At 38.4% G+C, this 20,634-nt stretch overlaps 3 protein-coding genes across 3 annotated transcripts; 2 read left to right on the top strand and 1 right to left on the bottom strand.

Moving 5' to 3' along the window:
- Positions 1-200: 200 nt before the first annotated feature.
- On the top strand, positions 201-9,755 carry LOC131315080 (ABC transporter C family member 14). Its single transcript, XM_058344140.1, has 12 exons — positions 201-467; positions 1,461-3,635; positions 4,106-4,426; positions 4,907-4,993; positions 5,089-5,718; positions 5,822-5,986; positions 6,326-6,620; positions 7,398-7,612; positions 7,997-8,302; positions 8,466-8,529; positions 8,762-9,001; positions 9,375-9,755. The coding sequence occupies exons 2-12, from the start codon at positions 1,533-1,535 to the stop codon at positions 9,473-9,475; spliced, it is 4,527 nt and encodes a 1,508-aa protein (XP_058200123.1). The 5' UTR covers positions 201-467; positions 1,461-1,532; the 3' UTR covers positions 9,476-9,755.
- A 981-nt stretch (positions 9,756-10,736) lies between these two features.
- On the top strand, positions 10,737-13,276 carry LOC131315082 (uncharacterized). Its single transcript, XM_058344142.1, has 3 exons — positions 10,737-11,267; positions 12,634-12,755; positions 12,841-13,276. The coding sequence occupies exons 1-3, from the start codon at positions 10,934-10,936 to the stop codon at positions 12,955-12,957; spliced, it is 573 nt and encodes a 190-aa protein (XP_058200125.1). The 5' UTR covers positions 10,737-10,933; the 3' UTR covers positions 12,958-13,276.
- Positions 13,277-13,699: 423 nt separating this feature from the next.
- On the bottom strand, positions 13,700-18,575 carry LOC131315081 (probable E3 ubiquitin-protein ligase BAH1-like 1). The gene is made up of 6 exons (XM_058344141.1): positions 18,058-18,575; positions 16,856-17,100; positions 16,292-16,546; positions 14,795-14,932; positions 14,122-14,180; positions 13,700-14,036 (listed from the first exon to the last, which is right to left on the bottom strand). The coding sequence occupies exons 1-6, from the start codon at positions 18,254-18,256 to the stop codon at positions 13,931-13,933; spliced, it is 1,002 nt and encodes a 333-aa protein (XP_058200124.1). The 5' UTR covers positions 18,257-18,575; the 3' UTR covers positions 13,700-13,930.
- Between the last annotated feature and the right edge of the window lie 2,059 nt (positions 18,576-20,634).

Raw genomic sequence — 20,634 nt, 5'->3', positions numbered from 1 at the left:
AAAATTTGCTGTGTTTTGGTCAAGTGGGTGAATTAAATTACTACTCCAGGATAAGCAAAATAATATCACAGCCACGTAGAAGTTTCCCTCGCTGACTAGTGTTTATCTGTCTTTCTGTGACGATTACGATTACCTTGGCTTGTATTGTATCCACGTCTTTCTTTATTAATATTCCGCATGCCGCAGGTTTTCATTGAATTCTCTGTCAAACAAACACTTGAATTCTCTTACTCAATACTGCAGTAATAAAAACCAACTACCACCACATTTGTTTCTTAGCTGTAATAATTTGCATCCATACACACACCATTGCTCTCTCTCTCTCTCTCTCCCCCCTTCACAGAGCTAGTTGATTCGTTCACTGGCCTGTTGGAGCCCGGAATAATTTCCAAAACGAATATTCATCCGTCGTTTACCATTTGAAGCTCCGAAGTCCGGTTGTCTTTCTGTGCCTTCACTCTGCTCAGGTGAAACTTAGGTTCTTTTCCTCTTGCATGTGGATTTTACAATATCACTAATCGAGTTCAACTTCTTGGGCTTCTGCTATTATTTTTTTGTTTTGAATTTCAACTTCCGAGGAGTGTGAATCAGAAACTTTTGTCTTCCTGATGAAAGGCCATATGAATCAAGTAAGAAATATGTACCTGTGTTGCAGAGTATGAAGCTGTAGCCAGCAAGTAGCTCTGTTTTTGTAGCTTTTCCTTCTCCCTTTTTCGTTTGCTGGGATTCTCTTTCCCCTTTTGATGTTTTCCATCTTTAAAGTCCAGTGTTGGATTTCTAATCTCCAATAACAATGGGTGATTTTTTTTTTGTCCTTTTCAACCTTTTTGTTTCCCTTTTTCTCTCTCTGTTTCACTTTAATAAATGCCTTTCAGAGTCATCTTGGTCACTTTTAATTTCTGCATACTGGGGTCATGGTTATGTTCATGCTAGATGGTGATGTTCTAGTTGTACTTTATGAGCCCCTTTGATCCAGGGTTTTCATAAGAAATGAAAAAAAGGTCGTGGTTCCTGGAGAGGAAAGTAAAAAGTAGAATTTTTTGATGGGCTTTTCCCTTTATCACCCATTCTCACCATTTCCAAAAGGGCTGTAACTGTTTACCCATTAAATAAGGAAAAAGTGAACTCAACTATGAATACCTTATTGTTTCATATTGATATCAATTCCCTGATGTGAGGAGAGTTTCTGTATTTTCCCTTTTTATGTGTCTTTTAAGGTCATTTATATTTATCTTGCTAATTTTTATGCCAAACTGTCGAAATTTCTGCCAATTTTGATTCTGGGTTTTGTTAATCCCAGATGGTTCTTTTATACATTTGAGGAAGATTTGTGTATTTTGTTTAAACTATGAATAAAAAGGTCATTAAACTCTACTTGTACAAGCTTTCTGTAACCCTGTTGTTGCAAATTTGGAGACTTCATAGGATGATGTTTACATATTTCTTTTGATTTTCCGCAGGTTATGGAGATTGATAGAAGTGAAGCATAGAAGGTGTATTGAGTATGTGTGATTTGGCATAAGTTAGACAAAATGTCTTCTACTTCTTGGATCACATCGTTTTCGTGCTCAACCTCTGTGATACAATCTTCTGAGGAAACATCTCTTTCACCCATTCTTCAATGGCTCAGATTCATCTTCCTTGCACCGTGTCCCCAAAGAGCTCTCCTGTCTTCAGTTGATATACTCTTTCTGCTAGCCATCCTTGTGTTTGCACTTCAAAAGCTCTATTCTAGACATGCTTCCCATAAGAACCTTGAATCCGAAGTCAATATGCCTCTCATTGGAAACAATAGAGCCGTTATTCGGACTACTTTGTGGTTTAAGTTGTCTTTGATTATAACGGTTCTATTAGCACTTTCCGATGCAGTTTTATGCATTCTGGCCTTCAGTAGAAATTCCGAGTTGCCACAGGAGCTTGTGGATGGACTATTTTGGCTAGTTCAAGCACTAACTCACGTGGTGATCGCTCTATTGATTGTCCATGAGAAGAAATTCCAAGCTGTCACGCATCCTTTGTCACTTCGAATTTACTGGGTTGCAAACTTCATTGCCATTACATTGTTTTCCATTTCCGGGACCATTCGTGTAGTCTCTCTTGGCGAACCTGATCCTGATATGCGCCTTAATGATGTAATTTTGTTTGTTAATTTTCCATTATCGATTGTACTTCTCATCATTGCCATAAGAGGATCAACTGGTATAGTTTCTTTGAGAAGTGAATTGGATTCCGTAATGGATGCAGAAACCAAAATGTACGAACCCCTATTGGACAAATCCAATGTAACTGGTTTTGCTAATGCTTCTATCATCACGAAAGCATTTTTTCTTTGGGTGAATCCCCTACTGCGTGAAGGCTATAAAACTCCTCTTAAGGCCGATGATATCCCTTACGTTTCCCCAGAACATAAAGCTGAAAGAATGTCTGAACTCTTTGAACGGAATTGGCCGAAGCCTCTTGAAAAATCAAAGCATCCAGTCCGAACCACATTGCTTCGATGCTTCTGGAAGGAAATAGCCTTCACAGCCTTCCTTGCGATTGTGCGGCTTTGCGTCGTGTATGTGGGGCCTGTTCTCATCCAGAGATTCGTCGATTTCACGTCTGGGAAGAGGAGCTCCCCCTACGAAGGATACTACCTTGTATCTATTCTTCTCGTCGCCAAATTTGTTGAAGTTTTGACCTCCCACCAATTTAACTTCAATTCTCAAAAGAATGGGATGCTCATACGATCCGCCCTCATCACTTCTTTGTACAAGAAGGGGCTAAGGTTGTCGTGTTCAGCTAGACAAGCTCATGGGGTTGGACAAATCGTGAATTACATGGCTGTAGATGCTCAGCAGCTCTCTGATATGATGCTGCAGTTACATTCCATATGGCTTATGCCCCTCCAAGTCACTGTGGCATTAATACTTCTTGCTCAATATCTCGGTGCCTCGACTATTACAGCTCTAGTTGGGGTTATTGCTGTCATGTTGTTTGTTTTGCTGGGAGCTAAAAGGAACAACAAATTCCAACACAACATTATGAAGAATCGGGATTCAAGAATGAAGGCGACAAACGAGATGCTGAATTACATGCGTGTAATCAAGTTCCAGGCATGGGAAGAACACTTCAACAGGAGGATTCAATCTTTCCGCGAATCAGAATTTGGGTGGCTAAGCAAGTTCATGTATTCGTTATCTGGCAATATCATTGTCATGTGGAGTACACCTGTGCTTATATCTGCATTTACCTTTGGTACTGCAATCTTGTTGGGCGTTCCCCTTGATGCAGGGACTGTTTTCACCACTACAACTATCTTTCGGATTCTCCAGGAACCAATAAGGTCCTTCCCCCAGTCTATGATCTCAATTTCACAAGCAATGATCTCACTCGCAAGGTTGGACAAGTATATGACAAGTAAGGAGTTGGTTGAGAAGTCGGTGGAGAGAGTAGAAGGTTGTGGTGGTGAGATTGCAGTGGAGGTGAAAGATGGTGCTTTTAGCTGGGATGATGAAGGTGGGGAAAAGGTGGTAAAGAACTTGAATTTTGAGATAAAAAAAGGAAAGCTTGCAGCTATTGTCGGTACTGTTGGATCAGGGAAATCTTCACTCCTGTCCGCAATTCTTGGCGAGATGCACAAAATGTCAGGGAAGGTCTGAATATTTGTGTTGAACTCTTTTTAGTTTTCCTTTCATTGTTTTAGGTGTGAATTCTCAATGCTTTCTATTTCCTCCATCACATTTTGTTTGTCCATTTTTGGTAGTCGGGGCATTTATTCAGATGAAGATGCAATATGTACCGCGAATGATTTGTCAAATTTTTCCCCACCAATTATAGATCTCTTTTTTGTGGATGAAGATTTCTAAACCATCTAAACAAGAATAGAGTAAGAAAGATGGGCGTTTTTTCCTATGTCGAAATGGGCAAACAATGAGGGATGGAGGGTGTATGACTATATGATTGTGATGGCTTTGATATGTGTCCCAATTGCTTCTATTTTTCTATTCCTTTCAGTGAAATCTTTCAATCAAAAGTCCAAATTTCAAAAATTTATTGGACTTGCGATTGTTACATTATTCTATAGTTTCATGACTTAACAATCTAGGCACTTTCACTCTAACAGGTCAAGGTTTGTGGAACCACTGCCTATGTTGCACAAACATCATGGATTCAGAATGGAACAATTCAAGAAAACATCCTGTTTGGTTCACCAATGGATGGAGAGAGGTACAGGGAAGTCATTAAGGTGTGCTGCTTGGGGAAAGACTTGGAAATGATGGAGTTTGGAGATCAGACTGAAATCGGAGAGCGTGGCATTAACCTCAGCGGTGGCCAGAAGCAGCGGATACAACTTGCTAGAGCTGTTTATCAGGATTGTGATATCTATCTTCTTGATGACGTTTTCAGTGCGGTTGATGCTCACACTGGTTCTGAAATCTTCAAGGTGACAATAATGTTTACAACAGTTTATGAGATATATTTTCTTCATAGCTTACGTATACAGTTGTGTGCTCCTTGTCTTTAGCAACGTCACATTTTGAAAAGATTTGCAAAATATTTGAAAAGAGTGAAATCTAATGTAAATTCCCTTGCTGTTGGTAACATTTTGGCATTTTGAGACGCGTGTTACATGCCCATCGCTTACCATGCTTTAATCTGCCTTGCTTTATATGCACATATGCTGCTTAATTTTTGTACTTCTCCCGTAGCTGTCATAAAAACTAGGTCGGTCAGGTTTTCAGTTATTAGACCCTATCTCTTTTCTTTAAATTATGAGATTTGAAAGGCAGTGCTTGTTATATGAAGTTATCAATAGGTCGATTGTAAAGTTATTGATATGGATTCAGAACACTGTCAAAGGAGTTCATTTTTAATGGTAGAAATAGAATGATAGTTTAAAGTTGTGTTCATGCTTGTTTGGCAGGAATGTGTAAGGGGTGCTCTCAAAGAGAAGACCATTCTACTTGTGACTCATCAAGTTGATTTCTTGCACAATGTTGATCTTATCTTAGTAAGACAGTTTTCGTTATAATGCATTATGATTCAGTTCTTTTAGTTTCTGCCTGAAAGTATTAAGCTTACCTTAAAAAATAATCCGACAATCAGGTCATGCGAGATGGGATGGTTGTGCAATCGGGAAGGTACAATGAAATTCTGGAATCCGGCGTGGATTTCAAAGCACTGGTTTCTGCTCATGAAACATCCATGGAGCTTGTAGAAGTGGAAAATAGCATGCCCAGTGAAAATTCCCCTAAACCACAAAAACTTGCCAGAGGACTTTCTAACCATGGGGTAGCAAATGGTGAAGACAACACGTTAGAACGAACCAATTCGAACAGGGGAACTTCAAAGCTCATTAAAGAAGAGGAGCGAGAAACTGGTAGAGTTGGGTTACATGTTTACAAACAATATTGCACTGAGGCTTTCGGCTGGTGGGGTGTAGTGATGGTTTTGCTGATATCGTTGCTTTGGCAAGGTTCGCTAATGACGAGTGATTATTGGTTGGCGTATGAGACTTCAGAGGAGCGTGCTATGGTGTTCAACCCTTCTCAATTCATTAGTATCTATGGAATTATTGCAGCAGTTTCAGTAGTGCTAGTAACCATCAGAGCCTTTTCTGTGACAGCCCTTGGGCTTAAGACTGCCCAAATATTTTTCAGACAAATTCTTCGCAGCATTTTGCATGCTCCTATGTCATTCTTTGACACTACACCATCTGGAAGAATACTTAGTCGGGTAAAAAATTTGAACATCAAATATGATACTCAAAAGTATGCATCTTGATATTTTTATATGTTTCCCTTATGCGGTATAAATGATATTGTATCTCTTAATGCAGGCATCAACTGACCAGACGAACATTGATATCTTCCTTCCTTTCTTTTTGAGTATGACCATTTCCATGTACATCACAGTGGTCAGCATCATCATCATCACATGTCAGTATGCTTGGCCAACGATATTCCTTTTAGTACCCCTGGGTTGGCTGAATTTCTGGTACCGGGTATGGGCATTCATTTAACATTGTTATTTTGTGGGGAATACATTCTTCCTTTGACAACTGTATACTCTACTGCCGTTTGACGTGTAATAGACATCTATTTCACCTACTATATTGGAAATTTGGAATAATTGACGATTTCTACTACAGATAAAGAAATTTGTCCAGACTCCTGAGGTGGGAACACTTGTGAAAGCTCTTGGTGATGTCTTGAATATCAAAAAAATTTGAAACTGAACTTTGGCATGCTGGGACTTCCAATGGGTCTGATAGATAACTCACACAACCATAATAATCGTGTTACCTGGTTGTTACTCAATAAATGCTTTCTTCCGCTTTCAGGGATACTATCTCGCAACATCTCGCGAATTAACTCGGCTTGATTCCATTACCAAAGCGCCTGTTATTCATCACTTCTCAGAAAGTATTTCTGGTGTTATGACGATCCGGTGTTTTAGGAAGCAGGGAATGTTTTCCCAGGAGAATGTCAACAGAGTGAATGCAAATGTGCGTATGGATTTCCACAACAATGGATGCAATGAATGGTTGGGCTTCCGTTTGGAACTCATTGGAAGTTCTTTTCTCTGCATTTCTGCAATGTTCTTGATCTTGTTGCCCAGCAGCATCATAAGGCCAGGTAGACTATCTACTCAAACGGTTTGTGGTTTGTTGGCATATAGTCATTTGATCCGTAGGTCTGTCTACTAGATGCAGTATCTATGTTTAGGATCTTGAATTGGTGGTGGTCAATGAAAAAGGACAGGGAAAACGAAGTGAACGAAACTAGTTTATGCATCCACCATATTTTTCTCTCATTTCCTTCCCGTGGACAAATCTAGGATCTGAATATAGCATAAGAAAGAGGTTTTGTCCAAATACTTTCATAATCAGTAACTAAAAATGATTTTGCTTGTTTTCTGCTGATATTATTTTGAGTGCTGAACAGTAATAGAACTCTTGACAACGTACTAGATCATGAGTGACAATTAGTGCTTTGTTCTTGTTGGTATTAATTTTAACATTTAAGTTTAGCAATGGCGTTTGATTCATGAAATGGCAAGTGGCATACATCATGTGATTGATGTGAGCACAATTAGGATGGATTTGAGGTAAAAGTAATGTCGAATTTGTCCCACATCGGTTAGTTATCACCTTGAAAACTAGTGTATGAGCCTGAGCGGCCTCTCCCCTCATTGCCAATTGGTATTGAGTTGGATGCTTTAGCAAGTAACAAATGAGTTCTGTGTCAGCATAAGGTCTTTACTTAGGTAAGTTGTTAAAATAATTGAGGCATGCAGAGCTGGTAATTGGATCGCATTTGATGTTAGTGAGTTGGCTTCTTTGACATTTTATCTTTCTTACAAGGTTAGACGATAATTGAATGTGGTAAACTAACTTGTACTGTATCGAACAGAGAATGTTGGATTAACTCTCTCGTATGGCTTGTCCCTCAATGGCACACTATTCTGGGCCATATATATGAGCTGCTTTGTGGAAAATAGAATGGTTTCTGTTGAAAGGATAAAACAGTTCGCAAATATTCAATCAGAAGCTGAATGGGAGAAAAAGGATTGTCTTCCCTCTCCAAATTGGCCTACGCATGGAAATGTTGAGCTCGAGGATTTGCAGGTAACTTGCCTTGCTTCATTTTTTGACTCACTTTTGTATTTATTTTCCGATGAATTTTCTTGTTAATGGTAAACAAAGATTCCGTGGCTAAACTATTGGTGTGAAGCAAAGGAACTAATTCTCACAAGATTACCGGGTGTTTGGGTATTTACTTGATATGATCTGAATTTCTGAAATGTATGTAAAACACTATGCCTGCCTTGATGCATTGGTTTGTGTTTTCCAAAATTTACAGCCCTTTAGGATGGTGAGAAAAAATATCTTTTCTTTGGTCAATTGTTCTGTCAATAGCTTGGTATCTTTATTTGCATGCTTCATTATTGTCTTCTAGCATCAGGCGAAACATTTTCTAATCAAGATACTTCTCTGGCGCACACTGAACAGGTCAGATACCGCCCAAACACTCCTCTGGTTCTTAAAGGCATTACACTCAACATTCTAGGGGGAGAGAAGATTGGTGTAGTTGGTCGAACAGGGGGCGGAAAGTCAACTCTGATCCAGGTTTTCTTTAGGCTTGTGGAGCCTTCGGGAGGGAGGATAGTCATTGATGGCATTGACATTTCCACGATAGGGCTTCATGATCTTAGGTCTCGCTTTGGGATCATTCCCCAGGAACCTGTCCTTTTTGAAGGAACTGTGAGAAGCAACATTGATCCAACTGGGCTGTATTCCGATGAAGAGATATGGAAGGTATATGGGCTATTCTTATTCCACCCACCAAACCAGTTTGGATTCAGCAATGACAAGGAAAAAGGCTTAGTGATCTGAGCTTTAAATGTGCATGCATTGAAACACACATGGAATTTTTGAGCTTTGATTAGGAGCAGATGTCTAATGCTTTATTCTTTTGCAGAGTCTCGAGCGTTGCCAACTAAAAGATGCGGTGGCTGCAAAACCTGGCAAACTTGATTCTACAGGTAAATATTCATTCTAATATCACATAACTACACCTAAACTTGCTTCATAGAGCCTGTTTGTCTGCCGGGCCTTGACCATTGGATAGTTAATGCCTTGTGAATGTGGTATATTTAATCTCATAGCGATGAGATTAAATATACCACATAGGACATACAAGCGGGCCTTTAAGTGTTCTTTTTAGTGGGTGAAGGTCAATATTCGTTTCGTTTTTTTCTTTTTGCACCTTCTCAGTTGTTGATGATGGAGACAATTGGAGCGTGGGTCAGAGGCAACTTCTCTGTTTGGGAAGAGTAATGCTAAAGCGGAGCAGGATTTTGTTTATGGATGAGGCAACGGCTTCTGTTGATTCGCAAACAGATGCGGTAATTCAAAAAATCATCAGAGTGGATTTTGCCGCCTGCACAATCATCAGCATTGCCCACAGAATACCAACGGTCATGGACTGTGAGAGGGTGTTAGTTATAGATGCAGGTGAGTGTTCCTTATCTTTCCTTCCATACCAACAGATGAAAACACTTCATATTCATTATAGCACTTCCTTAATTATGGGCAAGATTTGCCAAGTACGAAGAACAAACTTTTTCTCATTAAAGAGCCAAGATTGGATACCTCTTCCCAACTTCTTTATAGATATGTTATTTTTGAGTTAGAAAGTTTGTGCTTTCGGAACTGCTATTTAGTAATCACGAGGTTACCCATTAGTTGAGTTTTAGGTTAGTCAAATATTAAGACTTTTTTCTTAAAGAAACCTTCTGAAGGCAAAAGAAACCTGGCTGATCACATAAAAACCTTTCAGCTTTCTTACGATTTCACAGCTGATGTTCCTTTCGCTCTCTTTTGACAGGATGGGCAAAAGAGTTTGACAAACCATCTCGCTTGCTAGAGAGGCGCTCACTATTTGGGGCATTGGTTCAGGAGTACGCAAACCGCTCATCTGGACTATGAGATAACCAGAATGGTTTTTCCCAGACTTTTGATTTTTCTGCAGCTAACGTTGGAGGTCCTGGACAAGGTATCAGATTGGTTGTAGCAAACTCTATAGACATAGGTATAGAAGGTAGTATTCCTCCTAGATGTTATTGTCATTCGCTGTATCCCCCTTGTAAAATTTGATGGTTCGACGTATGTTCAAGATCAGTAATTAGCATTGTTCTATTCCAGTGAACCAAGTTGGATGCACTGTCACTGATAAATAATTAATCTCAGTCTCTCCTTTATTTCTTTTTTTCTCTTTTGCCGAAAAAAAAGAGTTTGTTAAGTTTATCTTATGTGATTAGATCCTTAGTTATGTGATTTCTACAGAAAGGTGCTTTCTCAGGCGTTACGTCGCATTTATTTTTTAACATGGCAATTTAGGCTCCCAAAGTCTCTCCTACTGATTGTCAAAAAAGATACAATTTACCAAACTTACATTATAACAGAAGACTAATGTCCCTACATCCATGATGGAGGGTATCGTGGACGACACCAGCCTTTGCTAATAACAATGAGTCAATAATGTTTGAACTACGCACAAACTGATATGAACACCTTGTTATCGGAGAAAAAGTACCAAGGCATGCACTCTACGAATGTGTCTCGATATTAGGCTTCATGAGAATATTTCTTACGGTTAGGTTTTAAATGGGATTGTACATGCCAAACCGACGACAGAGAAAATGACTCTGTAGTTAGACCAATGAAGGCTATGATTCAGGTGTGCTTTCAATGGACTAGTGCACTTCAATTGACTCTATAAATGTTATATTTTGAGTACTTCTCTGACTTTAAGAAACTCATTTTGACAAAGAATGAGAAGAGAAATTGAAGAACAAATTCTCACTCTTCAAACTTGAAGAGCGACGGAGAGAGTTACACCAAAATGGTATGACAAGTACTTTCCTTGGCAGATCAGAAAATAAAATAAAATACTTTCCTTGGACTGCCTCTTGGTTTTATGACTCTTGAACTAGTTCCTTTTGCTCTCATAAGCTGCTCTTGGATAGTAGTTCCTTTTGGTCCTTGTTTGGTTTGGATGTTAAAAACCCAAGTCATATAGTAATTCATGCAAGTGTGTCATACTACTAAAATTCGTAAAAGCGAAAATTAAGAGAGTGAGCGCAGTGTGGAGATTGAAAGCGGGAGTACATGACACTTTGAAGGATTATGTGAGTAAGGTTTAAACTCACAATTTTTTAACATACATCAGTTACATGAAGAGTACGACTTCGAATCTAGGGCTCGTATTGTCCAAATTAAAACAACATGAACCAAAATTTATATGAACTTCTCTATGGGGGGTAAAAATGCCATTTTCCATTGTTGTACTCGGTCTTCTCATAAGGCTTAAACCCTAAACCCCCAATCCACGCCCGCTTTCACTCTGCTCTAACCCTAGAGAGAGAGAGAGAGAGAGAGAGAGGGATGGGGAGGTCGCGAAGGAAGTACAAGAAATCGAGGCCCAAAGTCCAAGTGGGACTGCCAAAGAAGCACCCTCGCGTATTCAAACCCAACTTCTCTCTCCCTCCGAAGCTTCGTTCCATCGCCGCCGATATCAAGTGGGACGACAAAGGCAGCGTCATTCAAAACTACAAGTCCTTCGGCGTTGTTTCGAACCCTAACTTCCTCGGCGTTCGGTCTCGCACTTCTCACATCGTCGAAAGCGACTCTCTTCAGGTCCCCCCTCCTCAGCCTCCGCCCGACTCCACCTTGTCGGAGTTCGAACCGTTGGATTCCGGCAGCGATCTCGAAGAGGACGGTTTGTTCTCTCTCTCTCTCTCTCTCTCTCTCTCTCTCTCATCTGTTGTATTGGCATCGCATTTGAATCCGAATTCGGTTTCTGTTTTATTAAATGCTTAGAGCATCTCCAGTCTTCACCCATATTTTTTCTCAAATTTGAGTCAAATTTTGGGTAAAAACCCATTTTGGGTAGACACATCTCCAACCATCAAACCCAATCCAATGTGTAAGCACAAATTCGAGTAAAAGCTTCATTAATGGCATAGTTGTAAATTGTGAAGAGCAAAACGAGGCTCTAGAATTTGAGTTAAAATCTCTATTCATTTGGTGAAATAATTGAGTAACTCAATTTTAGAGGAGTTCGACTCAGAAAAGAGATGCTCTTATATACTTATGCATTGAGTGTAGTTGATAATATGTTGGTGGAGTAATAGTTTCTTTACGAAATGATGCATATTATGAGTATTGGTATTGGTATTGGATTTTTCAATGCAGGATTCAAATTAATGATTTTCTAGTTCGAGACTCACTTAGCATAGAAGAACTAATTGGGTTTTGGTATGCAAAGGAATCACCTAAAATTGGAAAGAAGCAAAGAAGAATGAGTGTATCTTATGCTTTGCGCTATTTTGGCCTCTGGATCAACGGAACACGCATAAATCATGCATAGATGGTGTAATGATTGGGCTTAGGACATTGGAGGTTGAACCGGTTTTGTCATTCGCTATCATAACCAGATGTGGCAGAAGTGAGAGTGTGCTTGACTATTCTGTGTAGTATAGTGAATGCCGATAACCAATGCCTTGTCACAGATTTTGGTTTGTCAAATTGTAGTTTCCGGAAGATTAAGACTGTCAATGTCTGCTTCATAGTGTTTTGACTCTTTTCTTCCAAGATTTCAGCAACTGTCCCCTATGTTGATGTTTATGTTTGCTCTGGTCTTTATTCAGCCTATTGACCGTCATGCAAACCCATTTGTATATATTGCATAAATTCTGCTGTAACATTGAGGGCAGAATCTAGATACCCTGCCATATTTCACTGAAGAGGAGATATCGATTGTGTTGACAATTGTCTGGCTTTTGTAATTGTTCTGATTATAAGCGTTTGGAGTTTTTTTTTTTGGTCTTACATGCATTTGGAGCTTTTTGGTCTTCATTTGGTTTCAACTACATTGGGAGGTGATCTGTTTGAGGGTTCCTACTCTTTTCTTGTGTGAATGGACAAGGCTCATGTTGCACTGCTGGGAAAATTTGAATGGTTGGCTTACCTGATACAATACATAGAGTCTATCTTGATTGTATAGCTTATAGGTGTGCGAGCATGCACATGGTCCTTGTTCTTTACCAACGAAATAATCTTTTGGCTCTATGGGCTTTACGCAGACTTAAAATCAGCGCTTGGGAAGAAGCGAAGAGATGGGAAGAGTGCACCTTTGCAACCACTAACGAGCATACAACGCCTTCACATTCGCAAACTCGTTGAAAAATACGGAGATGATTATCAGGTAAAAGAAGAGACTTTTACTTGATTACGTATGCGAATTATTTGGATTTGTCATCTCTCTTCCTCATTAGCAGCTTCTTTTGCAGAGCATGTTCATGGACTCAAAACTTAATAAGATGCAGCATTCTGTTTGCACATTGGAGAAACTATGCAAAAGGTATCGCATCTACAAGGATAAAAATCCCTTGATCGTGGGCTGTTGAGCAAGATCATTTTTCAGGATGGGCACTTTCTCTTTAGGCCTACTACAAGGGTGATTTCCAGATATCAGGGGTGATTTTGTCTGTGTTATGATTGCAAGTCCTTCAAGAGTTTCCAGGACAGTGACAGTAGTTATGATCCTCCAGAGGATTCCAATGTATTCTGTATTTTAGATATTAAATCTCCTCCTCATGTATTAGTAGTTTTTTCTTTCTAAAATTCAGTACAAAGTCAAACAGTGAAATTTTTGAGAAAGTATCATCATCTGATCTGTTGCAACTTTAAAGATAGGAATGGCATAATCTTCTTTCTTTTTCCTTTTGTGTGCGTGTAGGTTATTCACAGTTTCTTTTGTGTCAATGTATCGGTCATACCATCGTTGAAACATGGTATCATCGTTCAATATAAGAATGATTTCTGCCTGCTTCTTTGATCATAACCAACTCGTCAAAGTTCTGAAAATGATGAATCAGAGGTACCAGTTGGAGAATGGTGAACTTGCTCAAACTAGAAGATCTTGGTTTATAAGTTCCTTCTGCTTGTACCAGAAAGAATTAGTATGTTGGCTTTCTGTGCAATTTCCACCCAACAAGGAATATATTTATCAAGGAGAAAAAGTATGGAATAGGAAGCAAGTGCATAAACCATTTCTTACAAGTAGCCAAAAAAATGAAAGATTTTTCGAACATCTTTTCATTTTCTTCGCGTTTTTTTACTCAACGAGGAAAAGGGGGCGCAATGGGATTGGTTTACATGGCAAATGCTATTATCATCTTGGCAAAACCATGGCATAAACAAGCCTTGTTGAAAACTCCAAAACATAATCACAAGCACAAGTATTCTTTACAAGTTACAGCTCTAAAGCACATACACAACCTTGCAGTCGCAGGGAAACAAGGTGTAGACACAGAAAAACATCAGAAACAATTCACGCTAAGTAGCTAATATCAGCCACGGGAAAGAAGAATGGCGACTTCAGACACCCATAAATGCCCTGCACTGGGACTCCCAGTGCTCCTTTGCCTGCTGAATTCTCTCCACTCTTTCGACCTGGAGCCGCTCCTCCCAATATTCAGGACACCTGTATTGAAACACATGGTAAGCCATCAGAAAGTCTATCCCACCAACCCGTATGTCAAGTGTACATACAAACAGAACATACGTACCTTCGACTTAGTAATATATTAAGTTCGTCCAAGTGCACAGCACCTTCATACAGTCCAGCCTGAAAACAACAGAAAGAAATTGCAAAGTAGAAGGCAATTTCCATTATTAGATGGAAAGGAGAGAGGAATGCATGCATCCGGACACAGTCAGGGTGAAATGGACATCCTCATTAGATGCAAAAACAAAAAAAACAAAAACAAAAAAAACAAAAACAAAAACTTCACAATTGGTATGTCACATTCTATTGCTTTCAATTAGGATCGTATAGAATCTTTTGATGGAGTCCTTTTACAAATATAACTAGCGATAATTTTATTGTTCTAATTAAACAAACATAATCAAATCATCTTGCATAATATGTACCATTTAATTTTTCTGTAGTGATTATTACACTCCTTTACTTAGATCCGCAATCTTTTTTGTTTCTATTCATCTGAATTTACCATTTACCCTTCTATAAGTTCACAATTTCACACATCAAACGGGGGTGCATTAAATGCAAACGATTAATAACAAAAAAAGAAGAAGTGGTGCAGATGGTAAAACAGGGAGCACAAAAATCAATTCCCAAAATTCTAGTGCACAGATTGATTGGAGGAGATCTAAGAATATGCTCAATAATTTCTGAGCAAAAGGAATAACATGCTCAATATTTCGGCACAATTAACTTACATTTCGGCAGAGAGGGCATTTCTCCTTGCGATTGGCAGCCTTTAATCCATCCACAATGGTCACTGATGCAGCCTTGCAAGCACACATATAGCAGTAGATATGACCGCAGGTCAGAGCGACTGGATCAAATACTGTGTCCTGTCTCAGGAATAAGTCAAATGCAATATTCAATTGTGGATCTTATCTGAAACGAAATGGTTAGCAGTATAATATTCCTATCGAATGGTAAGTCAATGGTTGCAGATGATGCTAAACTGGAAGCAACCAAGAATTAAAGAAAAAACAAGAAAGAAAGGAGGAAGTGTCGGGCAAATAATAGTACGCCTTGAGTAAGAGATTCCAGTCGCAATCAGGCCTACTTAATGCGATATTGTTTAAAACCATCAAACTTGAAGAAGTAACATCACAAAAACAAACTTTACAAGAAATTGCAATGAATAAATCTTTACGATGATGCTAGAATTCGGCAGATTTTTCTTGTCATTTTGTAGCTCTTCCTAATTTGGCAAGTGTTGACTAAACCTTTCATTTCTAATTGCTTAGGTGGGTACAATCACTTACAGAGCTTCATGTTTGACATCCTCTAAACTTTTAAAGTCACTTTCTTGTTAGCAATATAGAATTAGGAAGTATTGTCAACCCTTTTTAGTGTTTGTTAACTACTGAGCTATGTAGCACGGACACGAATATGGACATGGGACATGGCAATTCTAAAAAAATGGGGATACGGACACGGCGGGGGACACGCCACGTGTATAAATAAATAATAAATAAATATATGTACATATATATAAAAAAAATTATGAACCATTGTATATGAATAATTTCACAAATTGTATAAAATTTTTTCAAAGGAAAAATTACAGTTTAACCCAAATGTTTTGAATAATTTCATATTAACCCCCAAATTTTTTATAAATATTACATTTTGACCCCTAGCCGTGTCCCCGCCGTGTCCCCTATCAAAAAATAATAAAAATTATTGGACACGCCACGTGGCGTGTCCAATGTGTGTCCCCGCCGTGTCCCCATGTCCAATACGTGGACACGGCGCCCTTTTGGAGTGTCGGTGCTACATAGCTACTGAGAACATAAGAACATTGATGTACACTGGCGAAAGTGTGAGAAGTTCATAGCTAGAATGCAAGAAGTAGTAGTCCCTACTCCCTAGAAAGAGTAGAAAACCTAGGAGGGAATATAATTCAGATCTCAATATCTTGAAAAGCCACTGGATACAGGACCGACCAAACACGTCGGAAGGAGGTTAAAAATGGAAGTTGACTCGCAATGTATCAGAGCAACGTTAGGAATTAGAGCACAAGCTGCATCCGCAGAAGCACCATAATTCGACAACCTGGCATGTCAATATAATATTTTTTGCAGCATTCGAAAGGAATCTTTATAAATCTTGACCTTGGGTCGGAAATTCCATATACTTGTGGGTTCTCCCCAAGTTCTTTGAATGCACAAGAATTAAAATGAAAATTGAAGACTTACCAAGCATACAGAACAAGTCAAGTCAATATCAAGCTTGATAGAATCAAAGAGCTCGCAATGGAGCGATGGTTTGCCCTCGTTGATTACAAGGGAGCATCCATCAAACAATGCGGAGGCCTTCCTTTGCTGTGGCTTTGTTTCCCTCATGTTTATGTGGAAAGCCATAAGCTCACATAGCCATGGTGACTGAAGGATCTCAAGGTGCATACTTTGGGCTTGCGATTTGAATGCTTGTCCTTGTTTGGAGTAATGAATCTGAAGTCGAAATCAATAATCTCAATAAATACATTAATGAATCTGAAGTCGAAATCAATAATCTCAATAAATACATAATCAAATCGTGGCATTGGGATACATAACGACATCGGCGATGTGGTCATATATCAGCCGATATCAAAGGGCCAAAATCCGAATCCATTACTCTATTTTTTTTGATAAGTAAACGTTTAAATCCATTACTTAACATCCTATACGATATGTAACGGCCTATATTTGAATTCCTCAACACAAGAGTATCCAGTTATGATCCATCTTGATTGTGCAAAAAGTAGGGGGTTAACATACCTTGTCATACTTCTTCAGTATTTTGCGCATTGCAACAGCATTGAAAATTGCATACATAACAAGGTCCTTGCATTCCTGAATTAAGGCAACATGGTTACCATGGAGCTTGTCTGTGAACCACATGAAGCACTTGCGGAATCCTGAAGCCAGATGTAGCTCAAGCAATTTCTGTGCTCTCTCATTGAAGGAACCAACTACTGCAGACATTTCATTCAGCAAGGACGGGAAAAAGGTTCCATCGCAAACTGAAAAAACAGAGTTCAATTAAAATTGGGTTACAACTTCTAATCGATCTTCTTCTTTCGTAGCTTAAAACAGAAAATTTCTTTGGCCATCTATATAATTGCGTCAAATTTTTTATTAAGTTTTGTAGTTGAACAAAATCTAGTGATACCGTACACAAATCTTACTTCTCTACCTCACTCCCTCTTCTTCCTCCACCATTTCTCACTCCTTTCTTCCTTTAACTTCCCACTTCTCTATAAGTCCGTTATTTATGGGCCAATAAACTATTTTAATCATCCAATGATTTCTTAAAGTATCCACATATATTTCATATTCCGTGCATCGCATGGGGTTACACTTTTTTTTGGAGTATAATAGAGAGGAGCATCTCAAGGCATTGACTGATCATGATCAAAATCAAGAAAACATACCCAAACTCAACTCCAGTCCTTGACTCACCTTAATCATGCCATTAACAAAACCCATTTGCTCAACATTATGCTTAGATTTTAATGATTTAATATCCCATATCAAATGAAGCTATTGTTCAGTTTTTTTTTATTGTATAAATTTGAGTTCAAATATCTGGGTAAGAGCTAAGTGATGCTCCAACGAATTGAAAAGTTGATAGATGAAAACAAGAAATAGGAGAACATGGAATTCTTATAATTTATGAACCCACAATTCCAAATCCATGACAAGAAGGAATTAGAGACATATTCCGGACACGTATCCGGACACCGATGCGTCCAAATCAGTTTGATGCGTGCGGGCCCACATCCGGGTCTTCACCGCATATGACTGCGGGTCTTCACCTCATAGGACTGCTGCATCTGTGTGTTCAGATATGTGTCCGGGTGTTCATATCTGTATCCGTAGCACAATCAAATACAAATGCATACGTTCATATGCATGAGTAATCATATATACGTAGAGAGAGAGAGAGGTGTAAATTGGGGGTAGGTTAGGGTACGTACCGGGGCAAAGGTGGGGGCAATTGGCGGAGATTTGATGGGGATCATGAAGGTTAAGCATTTCATGATCATCGTGGGAATGAAGGTCTCGCCTGCACTTCTTCAAGATCTTTTTGAGCTTCTTGAACCCAACCCCTGGTAATGGTAATTCTTTCTGATTCTGTTCTTGCATGTACTCCTCGTATTTCTTGCAAAACTTCATCGTCTCTCTCTCTCTCTCTCTCAAAACCGACGGCTATACCTATGCAAGCAATAGCATTTGACGAGTGAATAGCTAGATTAGACACCAACACCAAACTTTGATGACAATTCCTTCTGTTTTGCGAGAATGATGATTGAGCCTCCCTCTCTCTCTCTCTCTCCCTCCCTCCCTCTCTCCGTTTTTGGTTAAACGTGACGTAAATAACGGATCAGAAGCCGGCGGTCTCTATTTAGAGGAGAAAAAGTCAACTATTCGTGACCCCGCTTGCCACATTCTGAGGATTACTTGTCCATTATCGGAGTAAAGAAACAAGAGAGATCCTAGGTACTCTACATTCATCCACTATATTTTTTTAGAATTTATTTGGGTATCAAAAAATATAAAAAATATTCATAAATTTTAAAATAATATTTTATGGAACTCTATAAAAAATCAACACCAACAGATCAGATTATAATTTGTAGGAACGAAACTAAAAATACTTACCGATATCCGTTAGAGCTAATTTTTTACTGAGCCTCATAAAATATTATTTTAAAATTTATGGACATTTTTCTGTAATAGATAGTATAATGGATGGATGTAGTGACCTAGACTTATTGAAAAAAGAAGTCCCACCACACACAAAAAAAAAAAAAATACTACTCACAAAGTAGGAGATGGCAATAATCTGATGATGTAACTATTATTTCCAAACATTAATACTTTAACCATATCTGAGTACTACACACCAAAAAAATTGCGTAGGGGAGGCGAATGTACACAATCAAAAATTTTTTATGATAATTTTTTTTTCAAAGTAAAAGTAGGCTTTTTTTTTTTTTAAATTGTATGGTGGCGACAGCCCCTCTCAGACTCTATCCTTGAATATCATTTGAGGCGCTATCAATGTAATATAGTTGTATGTGCTCCACTACATGACAGTGATGCACACATCATATGATTCGTATGGTACTTAAAATGTGGAAATACTAAACTACTAGACATGATTACCATAGCATTGCTAAGCACCAAATAAGCATTCCCACAAAGGTTGTTAATTGATTTGTTTTGACCCCAAAAAGTGCAGGTAATAGCTTGATTATGCCCATGTTCGATTTTTGGATTTCGCTAGGGATAATTTAAGTTAAAGGAAACGAAAATATTTTACGTATTGAATATCTCTATCAAATATTTGTTTCTCATCCTACATGTTCAAGATGTTGGGTCAGTTTAAATCTCACTAACTACAACTAAAACTGCTAACTTTTGTTGAGAAAAAATAATACTCCAATATTAGGTTGCGTACGTGCTAGAATGACTAACATACATGTAGTTCATAATCGGTGCATGGTAAAATATATAGCTAGAGAATTCCTAGTCACGTTGAATAGATTAAATAAGGAGTAACTATTTCCTATTTTAGATTTAAGGAAGGAAGAGAAAAAAAAATATAAAAGCATCTTTTAATGCAAAATCAACGATACGAAACATAGAAAATGAAATATAAATGTAGCTGTGAAGAAGTTTCTGTCTGATTGGTCTTTTGAATATTGCTGAAGTCATCAGATTTTCGAGAGAATCGGAGTGGTGAATTTCCAAGCTTGTTGAATGTTTTTAGCTCATGGATAAACGAGGAAAGTCAATTACTTTTGTTTCGCACCTTGTTCATTTAGTAAGGGTTATTACAAAATAGTACTACTACATGGAATATCTGAAAGGAGATAATTAATTAGTTACTTATTGGGTGGATGTACGATGCCTATTTTATAAGATGGAAGAAAAAGCGTGAATCTATCTATGGCAATAATTAACGAGTCCTGCTACTGGCATCGATGGCCGCGCCGGGCCGTCTCCAGCCACCGGATGGCCGATCCGAGCCGTCCAAAAATTCAAAAAAAAAAAATTGAGTGGGCCCATTTGGGAATTAACGGCATCCGACGTGCGTAGGTACTCGATCCAGACACCCTATTTTTTCGTATATACAAACAACTTGTACTCCACAAACTAAAATAAGTACTTATTTTTTAAATTAAATGTGATATATTGTGAGAAAATGACCCGTCTCGTAAAATGAAAAATAATTACTTTAAAAAATAAGAATTTTAGCGAAACAGGGTTAGTATATTAATTCAGAGAACTATGGATGCAAAAAAAGAAGGATAAGAAAGATGTGGTGGGTTTTTTTAACTGTCAATTTTTTTTTTTATATTGAAACATTTTGCCTCGTAATGACCTAATAGGCTAATATTAAAAACTCAACTTCTCGTTATTAAAATGTATAATTGTACATTCCAGACCTGTAGCAAAAGAAAAGAAGCTTGTAGTTGTAGTGCTGGTGAGGATCATGTGAAATCTGTTTATACTACTTTATTACAGTAGCGTAATTAAAGTGGAAA

The sequence above is a fragment of the Rhododendron vialii genome, chromosome 13a (assembly GCF_030253575.1).
Source record: "Rhododendron vialii isolate Sample 1 chromosome 13a, ASM3025357v1".
In the NCBI taxonomy this organism is placed as follows: domain Eukaryota; kingdom Viridiplantae; phylum Streptophyta; class Magnoliopsida; order Ericales; family Ericaceae; genus Rhododendron; species Rhododendron vialii.
This window is presented reverse-complemented; position numbering and strand designations above follow the sequence as displayed.

Coding starts and splice junctions, on each gene's coding strand:
- LOC131315080 (XM_058344140.1), top strand. CDS start 1,533: ATGTCTTCTACTTCTTGGATCACATCGTTTTCGTGCTCAACCTCTGTG. Junction 8,303..8,465: donor CCGATGAAGAGATATGGAAG/GTATATGGGCTA, acceptor ATTCTTTTGCAG/AGTCTCGAGCGTTGCCAACT. Junction 8,530..8,761: donor TGGCAAACTTGATTCTACAG/GTAAATATTCAT, acceptor GCACCTTCTCAG/TTGTTGATGATGGAGACAAT.
- LOC131315082 (XM_058344142.1), top strand. CDS start 10,934: ATGGGGAGGTCGCGAAGGAAGTACAAGAAATCGAGGCCCAAAGTCCAA. Junction 11,268..12,633: donor CAGCGATCTCGAAGAGGACG/GTTTGTTCTCTC, acceptor GGCTTTACGCAG/ACTTAAAATCAGCGCTTGGG. Junction 12,756..12,840: donor AATACGGAGATGATTATCAG/GTAAAAGAAGAG, acceptor CTTCTTTTGCAG/AGCATGTTCATGGACTCAAA.
- LOC131315081 (XM_058344141.1), bottom strand. CDS start 18,256: ATGAAGTTTTGCAAGAAATACGAGGAGTACATGCAAGAACAGAATCAG. Junction 16,547..16,855: donor TACTGAAGAAGTATGACAAG/GTATGTTAACCC, acceptor TTTCGACTTCAG/ATTCATTACTCCAAACAAGG. Junction 14,933..16,291: donor TGACTTGTTCTGTATGCTTG/GTAAGTCTTCAA, acceptor TTCCTGAGACAG/GACACAGTATTTGATCCAGT.